This window comes from Pyxicephalus adspersus, chromosome 6 (genome assembly GCF_032062135.1).
Source record: "Pyxicephalus adspersus chromosome 6, UCB_Pads_2.0, whole genome shotgun sequence".
NCBI lineage: Eukaryota > Metazoa > Chordata > Amphibia > Anura > Pyxicephalidae > Pyxicephalus > Pyxicephalus adspersus.
Genome location: NC_092863.1, coordinates 95247842 through 95258296, shown reverse-complemented (window position 1 = coordinate 95258296; position 10455 = coordinate 95247842). Strand labels below are relative to the sequence as shown.

The window sequence follows — 10455 nt, the reverse complement described above, 5'->3', positions numbered from 1 at the left end:
TCTCGGTCATATGTCTAGCAAGTTTGGTTGAAATCTCCATGCATTTCCTGGTGATGGTGGAACATACACACATATACATACATCCAAATATAACTCTGACATATAGCACAGCGCTGTACAAAGATCAGCCGGTGCACTCATATGAGTCTCTGTCATATGTATAGCCAGTTTGGTTGAAATGTCTCCATGCGTTTCCTAGTGATGACTTACATCCAAATATAGCTCTGACATATAGCACAGTGCTGTACAAAGATGACTGGTGCACTCACATGAGTCTGAGTCATAAGTTTGGTGGAACATAGCAAGTTTGATTGAAATGTCTCGATGCTTTTTCGAGTGATGATGGAACATACACACATACATACATACATCCAATTTTGTATGTATAAATATATATAAAAATTGGGGATACTGGTCTCTGCATTATATGGTAAGTTTTGGTTTAGGTCACATGGTGGGGTATCCTCATGGGGGGGGGGGGACTAAGAAAATGGGTTGGCATTCTGGTGTGGTGTCGGATCCAAGGAATTGGGTTGGCATCCTGGTGGGGGAGGGGATCCAAGGAATAGGGTTGGCATCCTGGTGGGGGAGGGGATCCAAGGAATAGAGTTGGCATCACATTGGTATAATGTTGTGAGGTTTATAACTAAGGGGATCAATGAAAAGGAAAGTTCAGTTTGCTTTTTCCCCACCTCAAACCTCCCCCAAGGTTCCAACACACGGAGACCCAAACTGAGTTCTGTTTCCAATAAGGAGTATTGTAAATATTTCAACATTTAAGAACTTCGTGGCAGCAATTTGCCAAAAACCCATTTTCAGTTCCAGAATAACTTTGGAGAAAACAGTCTTTGGTTTTGGATGGAGAAACCTAAGCAGTCTGCACAGGGCCTTGGCCTTAACCCTGATGGGCATCTTTGGCTCAAATTGGAAAGTTGATTGTGATCCAGGTCCTCTAGTCAAACATCAACCCCCCAACCTTACAAATGTTTTTAACGGGAGGAATGCAGTGAACAAGCAAGTAAATCGCTTATGTTTGGCGCATATTTAAAGCCATATATGAGGAATCCTTCAGAAGAGACAATTTGATTTGAAAGGGCTTTTTACCCCAGATCCTCCTCCATGAGCTGTGATTCATTTGGGCCAATTTTTGAGAGAACCTTTTCAGTTTGGTCGGCGATGGTAAAAAGAGAGCGAGTATAACAGATGATATCTTAAGAATGATGGTATACTAAAGATTTCCTCTACAATGATTGTCCCCTAATATCTCCTGGTGAAGCAGACTGAGTTGCTGTGAAACGCATAGAGAACAGAGAAACAATATTGGAAAATCTGTAGGCTAAACTGCTGATCAAATATTATGTATGAAGGATGAAAAAAGACCTGATATGTTTTAGATGTTTTTAATTGGAGAATAAAGTGCTTGTTAGTATTAATTTTAATCAATTGTTGATGAATTTTGAGTTGTCCCTCAAAGAGTATTGTGTTAAATAGCTCTTATAGCTGAATATGCACTACTTCCGCAGACACTTACCAAAATCTTTGAAAAGAGGTTTCTAAACCCTCATTAGGTTGACAACCTCCATAATGATGCCCTTGGTTTTGATAAAAAAATGCCCAGCTCCGTGAGGCATGCTCCTTATAATTTAGGAACATGTATAACAGCATAATAGTACGCTATAGATGTCCGATGAGGGGGAAGATAAAAAAAAAAAGCTTTACTACCAAACAAAAATATCTCAACTTTTTTTTAGATCTTTAGGGGGTCTCTGATCTGTTCACCAGCCTCTTTGTTGATGGCTTTAGTAAGAAAGTTCAGCATTGTGAGCTGTGCCATAACTGGATGACTTTTTTAATAAAGTATGTAGCTGGAACTTATGTTTCTTTTTCATGTAAACGTGTTCAACCTAGAAGATGTGTCTTTGCGTCACTTGCTTGGCTGTGCAGTGTGGTTTGTTCCCATATTTAAGTTTGCAGTGCATTGTGCTTAATGTACATCCGGTGTGCGCTGCTTTTGCATTGTGTTGAGGAACATTGCACACAATCCAAAGCATATATTATGGCCGCATGTTCTGCAGTGGTGTGATTGGGGCATGTGCTGTACATTGCATTTACTTTTAATTATAAACCTTTAATCACAAGATCGTTCTGGAAAACACAAATCTGATGCCAGGTAAAGTAAGCATATATCGAATTGAATTGTGTGTTTTACCAGGGGTTAGATTTGTATCAGAGCACTGCCCTCCCCCAGAGGCACCCCAGAATATAACACTGCCTCCACAGACTCCCCAAATCATAACACTGCCCCCCCCAGGTACCCCAGATTATAACACTGCCCCCACAGGCACCCCAGATCATAACACTGCCCCCACAGACTCCCCAGATGATAACATTGCCTCCACAGACTCCCCAGATAATAACACTGCCCCCACAGACTCCCCAGATAATAACACTGCCCCCCCAGGTACCCCAGATCATAACGCTGCTCCCACAGGCTTGGGGACTTTTTTGTATTTCCCGGTCTACAGTTGGGTTTTGATTGTACTCTTCTGGTATATATTCCTGTATTCTCTGGGTTAGGCATAAATGATAAATGAGGTAAATGATAGGTAAGATAATAATACCAGTAGCCAGTATGTAATAAAATAATCATTTTATAGAACACGCTTAGTGTTAAAGAGACCAGAAAACAAAAGAACACAGCAATGTGTCAATACATCTTATACCAAATTACAATGAATATCATCAAAGTGAGCATTCTGCATGCACTAGGTAAACACTGAGTGAGATGCAAAATAAGAAGTACAATATTTCAAAAATCAAACAAATATGATACAACCAATACATAAAAAGCAAAATGGAAAAAAATTGCACATGCTAATAACTCAGAAAACAACCCCAAGAATGATGGGAACTGGAGACGGAGAGTTTGGGTGTACAAAGATTCATTATAATCTCGCCCTAAAGCAATCTTCTGTGTAAGAGATGTGCAGATAAAGGAATGATGTGAGCAAAATCTGGAACCCTTGAGATTGCTAAGGGTTAAAGCCCTATAGGAGATCTGTGTGCATCACTTATATAGCCCCCATGTCCATACTGATATGAGTTTCCACAACCTTGAAACCTATGGAAGAAAATGTTATTTTTACCTATGTATACAGTGATACATTCACCCTGATTTATTAAAGCTTTCCAAGGCTGGAGAGGATACACTTTCATCAGTGAAGTTGGGTGATCCAGCAAACCTGGAATGGATTTCCTCAAAGTCATTAGCTATTTGTTAGCAAATGTTTTCAATTTAGACCAGATCTATTTCAGGTTTGCTGGATCACCCAGCTTCATTGAAAAGGTATATCCTCTGCAGCCTTGGAGAGCTTTAATAAATCAGGGCCGTTGCAACAGATTTACGTGGAAGTCATGGAAAGACATTCTATAGTGGTTAAACTTGATGGACTTGGGTCTTTTTTCAACCTAACCTACTATGTAACTATATAAAGTGGGCATAAGGGCTTGCATAGCCGGACTTGTGTCAATGGCATCAGTATGGGACACTTCTGAGATCATCACTTCAATGACAGATTGGATCTTTTCCCATAAACTTGTGTACAAAACATGATTACTCCAAGAGGCCCAATTTAGAATAAAAGTACATACAGCCCGTTTATTCTTCATTTAGATCTCACCCAGTTCACCTCGGGAAAATGAACAGCCTGTAAAAAATATATTTCTCTACCAGGAATCCTGTAAACTCTTTATTCACCCCTTGTGATATAAAAATGTTGAAGAAAAAATTGGACATCATGGTGTATTTAGCCCATCACAAAAGTACCAGTTGTGTACCCAGTTATGTACCAGTAGCAGCCTATAAAGAGCCTATAGCATATAGCAATCTACATTTCTCCAACCTCCAAATAACTACAAATCTAAGCATGCCTCATTATAGGAGCCTGAAATGTTGCTGTATTTTACCGGCAACCTTTGCAAGGAAGCCTAGTACTGCAGTCTTGTCTACCCAGCCATTTCCATTCTTGGTTAACCCAACCATTTGTTGCAATGGGAACATGCAAACCCAAAACCTTCCACCTGCCCATGCGGAAGCAGTGAGCCACCATTACACTATGGAACCATTTTTTTCCAGATTAAGCTATTGTGGCTTCAAGCACAATGTAAGAAACGTACATTGGTCCAATGTTTCCAGCAGATCTAGACATAAAACCTTTATGTGGTCCATCTACATTTAAATAAAACCCACACTTACATTAAAATAAAGTTATACAAAAGGGTTCCATATCAACACATAATATAATTTAGGTCAATGGAGTAACTAGCAAGGTGCAACAAAGAACTAGTAGAGTGTAATAAGGAGAAATAAGTGAAAGTGATCACAGATTTTAGCACACGTGACATCATTAATAAGAGTTTTGGTGCATTTAGTGCAAAGCGCAGTCGGTGCATTCTTTGATTTATCATACATGAATTCCTTGCTGTCTCTGGATCTATCCCATACAGACATAGGAAGTAATAAATCTATTTCAGTGATTCTCTGCCATTCGCTTCTGTCTCATCCCATATAGATGGGGGTCACATGTAGGGATCCTGGACCAGTCCCATTATGTTCACTTCCCCAGGGTGACCTTTGTGCTCCTCAGTACAGTATGTACCTGCAACGCATTGCAAAGTAGAAACGATTAATACCACCATGTATCAGCACGTAATGCAGAATATTCGGCGAGCCAGGTTTTGCACTGCGGGGCACTACTTTAGGCAGCTATAGATGTCACTACTAGAATATATCGTACAGTTCTACCGATGATCATAACTGCAGACAAAAGCAAAAGTGTGCAGCATGTTTATATCAATGCATTGCAAGTCATTACTGAGACAAAGAGGCCAATAAGACTATGTACACCCAGCTGTTCTTTTTCATTTGTGGTACATTGGATGAGCTGTGTTTGGTCTATAGCTAAAAATCATGCTGTAGAGAAGGACAATGGCTGTCTGGAAGCAGTGATCTCTCTGCAGAGATCTGTCATATTCTCCCATTGGGCCTGATTTATTAAAGCTTCCAAGACTGGAATAGACTATCATGGAGTAATCCAGCAAATCTATCTTCTCCAGCCTTAGAGATCTTTGATAAATCAGGCCCAAATCTCTGCAATCAGCAAACCTCATACTCCCTGGTAAATGAAGGGACTCAGCCTTGGTTCAGCAGGGGCATGCCTGACCTCTGCAGCAAGACTACTGCTTCCCATATAAGGCCATTGGTCCTTCTCTATAATAAAATACAGTCATTAAAACTCAGTAAGTGGCTGGTTTCTAAAGATAACCAGCTTTGTATAGATTTTGCACCTGAAATTGGGCTTTTTGTGCAAGACGATATGAATTTGGTTCTTATAGGATGAGTTGTGTTTAGCTAAAGGCCCCTCCAGCTCATGCCAGACATACCTCCTATGTAGAGCGCTGTTCCATGTACATAGTCTCAAAGGGAATTGCAGATTTTACATCATTCTAGTGTTGTATGACAGCGTCTAAGGCAAAGCATTTCCGCTCACACTACAACACAGACCAATATGGTTCAGTACTGGTGCACAATTGAAGTTTTGCCAATAGGGGGCGCTGTATCTGAGAGCTGACATTGGTGGTGATTGATGCACATTCACACACGGCTGATCTATAGCTGTGGATTTCATTCCATAAACTTCAATTGTGCAACACATAGAAATCCATCAGTGAAGTCCGTGAAGGATCCGATATGAATTTCAGCCCTTACGGGATTCCTTTGGCTTTGCCCTTACCATTGCTCATCTAGACGGGGTCTGTTTATAAAGCAGTGAATCTGACATTCATTGTAACCCTGGTGGAGAATTTGCTATTAAAATACATGGATATGAAGATTCTTCATCAGAGAATGTTTCAGTGAATGTCAGCTTCTTTACAAATAGACCCCTAAATGTTCTGGGTCAGGTATTGGTCCCATATTTTGTAATGGTAAATGATTGCTCTATGCAGGTCCACCATGATGTCTGTATGCTGTTCACCTCTACAAAGCCGTAAAGCAGCGTTTCTCAACCGAGGTTCCTGCAGAACTTGCTAGGGGTCAATGAGCAGTCTGGACCGCCCCAATCAATTACCACTGACACCAATGATCCTTATGGCTGTAAGGGTGACCCACCGGCCATCACACTGTGATCTGTGGATATATGTATTATAGAAGGGGTTTTCCTAAGACCCAAAAATGAATTAAAGGGTTCCCCCATGTTAAAAAAAAAGGTTGAGGAAGGCTGCAAGACTAAATGTTCGACATTTTCATTTTCAATCAAATAACAAGCAATCAGAAGGAATAAAACCACCAAACAACAGCGATCAAATCTAATTCTTGTAATAACCTCCCCCATCCAACCAACACATTACAGCAGTACACAGGTACACCTGCCTTTTGTCCCTTTAAGTGTACAGACCTCAGTAGCTCAATCCACAATGGATTCAAAAACAAAAAAACTGTCAAGTGAGTTAATGGCAGCAAACCAATTCTACTTAAATATCTAATATAAGGAAACTATATTAATAATTAAAACTATTTTTACAAATGAATTCATGGAATACATAAGTGAATAAAATATAACTTTCTGAGAATTTGTGTGGAGCCCACTGGAAGGTAGATCAGTTAGATAATTAAATATAAAAAAGAAAAAGGTATCAAAAATTAAAGATAAGCATGATAATTTTAATCAGTGTTCATCAACCAGAGGTTCCTCCAGAGGTTACTGGGGGTTCCTTGAGCAATTTGCGCCTCTCCGGTCAGTTTTAGTGACACCAATGATCTTTTTGGCTAATCTGTAAGGGCGACATTCTTCCCACTGGCAATGTAAGAGGAAATGTTCCCACTGACCACCGCATTAATGTGCTGTGAGCTGTGGATATAGTATTATAGGAGGGGTTTCCTGAAGACCTGAAAGTTATTTCCAGGGTTCCCATGCCTGTTAAAAAGGTTAGGAAAGTCAGATCTCACATTAATATTCAGTATGTTATCTATACTGGAGAGGGTTGGTATGGGCACATTGGGGCTGGTTTAATAAAGCTCTCCAAAGCTGGAGAGGATACACTTTCATCAGTGAAGCTGGGTGATCCAGCAAACCTGGAATGGATTTCTTCAAAGTCATTTGCTAGCATGTTTTGAATCCTTGACCAGATTCCAGCTTAACAGATGAAAGTGTATTCCCTCCAGCCTTGGAGAAGTTTAATAAATCGGCCATTGCGTCAGTCTCTGATTTTTTATTTTTCTCTCCCTGTGACTAATGAAAACATTAATTTCCAGATGTCATATTATAATTAGGGCATTAGGCCATCCCTGTGAGCGGATCGGCACATTAAGACGAGCAGCGCAGCATAGCGGATTATCCTGATCCTGGTTCCTTTCTGTACTGAGCAGCCTAACACCATTATAATTCTCTGTACAATGACACGTATTCAGCTCGCTGCCTATCGGGAATTCTGATTACCAATTCCTCCGTGTTATCCGTGGACTGCAATTAACCACTGATGAAAATGTAAAAGGAAAACAAGAACTGGCGATTCCTTTGGGAAGAGGATTACTAGCAGGCTAAATACTTTTTAGAAACCATCCATCGGAGCTTGAGTTGTCACATAAAGGTGCAGCGGGTATGGTGGCTCACAGTGTGCAGCTATATTGCTGCATGAGGGCCTTATTAAAATCTAGATTGTAAGCTCTTCTGGGCAGGGTCCCCCTGTGTCCAAACAAAGACACAGGAGGAGAGGACCCTAACAAGAAGAGATTACAATCTAAGAAAAAATAAGTTTATCAACCAGCTGATGCTCGGCCAATACACAAAAATCAGATTTGGGTGGACAAACCCTTTAAAAACATTTTTTTTTGCATAAACTGTACATAACAAATTTACTGGAAATGCAGAAACGTCCCCAATACAACTATAAACATAGCTCAGATTTTGGGGTTGCATCGCACACTGGGATTTATCAAAGCTTTCATGAGGTAACCTGGGTGATCCAGCAAACTGGTATATATCTGGTTCAGGACTGATAATATTTGCCAACTAAAAGCAAATAATTTTTAAGAAATCAATTGCAGGTTTGCTGGATCACTTAGGTTCTTCCCTAATAGTCTCTTTCAGTCCTTGAGAGCTTTAATAGATCAGCCCCATTGTCTCATCTTAATGGCACACCAGAGGAAATCACATAACATTTTCTAGTATACACAGAAAAGCTATGGTGCAATTTGTTGATCTATTTAAAATTAGGGATTAGCCATTAAAATAAATTACTCTCAAGTTGTTTGTACATGTCCTAAAGCAGACCAGTCACTTGCAGGCAATGGAGGTTTGGAGATATGGACAGTCTACTGATTTACTCAGGAATCTCATCTTCTTGGTTCTTATTGCTGGCCATGGAGAATAAATGTAGCCTAATGGAAGGTGGGAAGATCATCATTAAGGATCATTAGGTCATTGATCTTTGCCCCCTGCTCCTGTTTATTGGCTAGAGCTTCTCACGGGTACAAGTTGGACTTATGTCAGAACCTTTACACCCATTTTCTCTGCCACCAAAACCACAGCAAGAAGCAAAGGAGAATATAAAAAAATGCATCTGAAATATTTCTCAGTATGTCCATAGGAGCTAGGTGGGTTCCTTGATCAATGACCAATTATTTCCACTGACACCAATGATCTCTTTGCCTATCAGTAAGGATGACATTCTTCCCAATGGCCAGCAATACAAGAGGAATTCTTCCCAGTCACCACCACACTAATATACTGTGAGCTGAGGATATAATATTTATAGGGGAGGGGTCCTCCAAGACCTGAAAGTTATTCCAAGGGTTCACCATGTTAAAAAAAAAGTTGAGAAATGCTGAGCTAGATGGACCCAAAATCTTTAGACAGCCCCATAGTCCTGAGGAATGTAAAAGTCAATAAATACATTCATTACACGAACTTCACCCAAATATCAATTCTAGGAAAATTGAGATATAAAATCAAAACCATCAAAATGAGCTGGTAAATCATTTCAGATGGTGCTCTGTCTATACAGGCCTAGGTCACCTGAAAATACAATAAGCACACACTCACAAATGCCCAGAATCTCAATAAACCAAATGTAGCTCTAAGTCTAACTTGTTTTATGGATCTATTTACCTAACAATGAATGGAAGCATTGGCACTCTTAGATCCCTTCTAGCAAATCACTTATACAAACATTAAGTTATTAGGGAGTGATATATCTGCAAAAAGGTCTTCAAGGCATTATTGAATAAAAAAAATAGTCTATAATTTCACGGGCACTCCTGTAACAGTAAAACTTCTACACATTTTATAAAATTGAACAAAATTTAGAGGTGTGCCTTATTTCTCGTCGGGTTCTGTGGGGCCTTCTCGTGTTCTTCTCCTTTGGCTCTAGGTTGGTGATGAGTGGAACGTTCTCCATTGCTTTCTTCTTCTGGACCCTATGGAGGACAATTCTATACACTCCGGTGGTGGAACTTCTGGAGTCTTTGCCCCGATTGTTCAGAATGTGTTCTTCAGTTATTCCCAAGCTCTCCAAAGTATTTTTTACTTCTGTTTCATCATCCTTGAGGGAATCTGAGTCTAGGAGATGTTTTGGATCCAGTCTGAAGGGTTCCAGAGGCTTTGGATATTGTATTCCATGCATCCATTCGCTGTTCATAATGTAGTCCACGCTGCACCTCTCTGATGGGACAGGTTTTAGCATCCCTTTAATCAGCAGCTGGCATGATTCAGACACGTATGGAGGGATGGAGTATGATCCATCTAGAATGCACTTCTTTAATTTGGCAACAGTATCAGCTCGGAAAGGCATACTACCGGTCACCATAAAGTATAGGAGAATGCCCAAAGCCCAGATATCAACAAAAGCACCAATGTAATGCTCATCCCGGAAAAGCTCTGGAGCAGCATATGGTGGAGAACCACAAAAGGTGTTCAGTGTTTCTTCTTTTTTACTAATGGTGCTAAAGCCGAAGTCTCCAACCTTCACGCACGTGTTGCTGGTGTAGAAGACATTTTCTGCTTTCAGGTCTCTGTGTATGATGTTATTGTCATGCTGGGTCAATGAAAAGGACACATTGGTTAGTCACAACATATAGGATAATGTATACTTGCTGCAAAGTATAGATATATTGACTTGAATTGCAAAGTTTGGGGACCCAAATTGTATGAAGCTGTGGGTAAGGGTAGGGCTTCATCCAGGAACCTTAATGTATTTCAGAAAAACATCCTGTAAAGAAGCAGTACCTAATAATTTCTTACCTTTACAGCAATATACAAAAATCCAAATAATGATGTTTTTAATGGTATTATATTTATCTTGTAAATTTAGAAATCAAAGGCTTGATCTTTCCAATTGTTCGAGCAATATAGTACTGTAGGGTATCACTTTGGATAGAGTAGGGAACTGTTGGGGAAA

The 10455-nt window shown here is 40.0% G+C and overlaps 1 protein-coding gene across 4 annotated transcripts in view; it reads right to left on the bottom strand.

Moving 5' to 3' along the window:
• Positions 1-2633: 2633 nt before the first annotated feature.
• Positions 2634-10455, bottom strand: part of NIM1K (NIM1 serine/threonine protein kinase) — a 49382-nt gene continuing 41560 nt past the window's right edge. For all 4 annotated transcript variants that reach the window (XM_072416663.1, XM_072416666.1, XM_072416667.1 and 1 more), the window contains exon 4: positions 2634-10092. In XM_072416663.1, the coding sequence (XP_072272764.1) occupies positions 9343-10092 (750 nt within the window). In that variant the 3' untranslated portion in view covers positions 2634-9342. The remainder of the gene's footprint in view (positions 10093-10455) is intronic.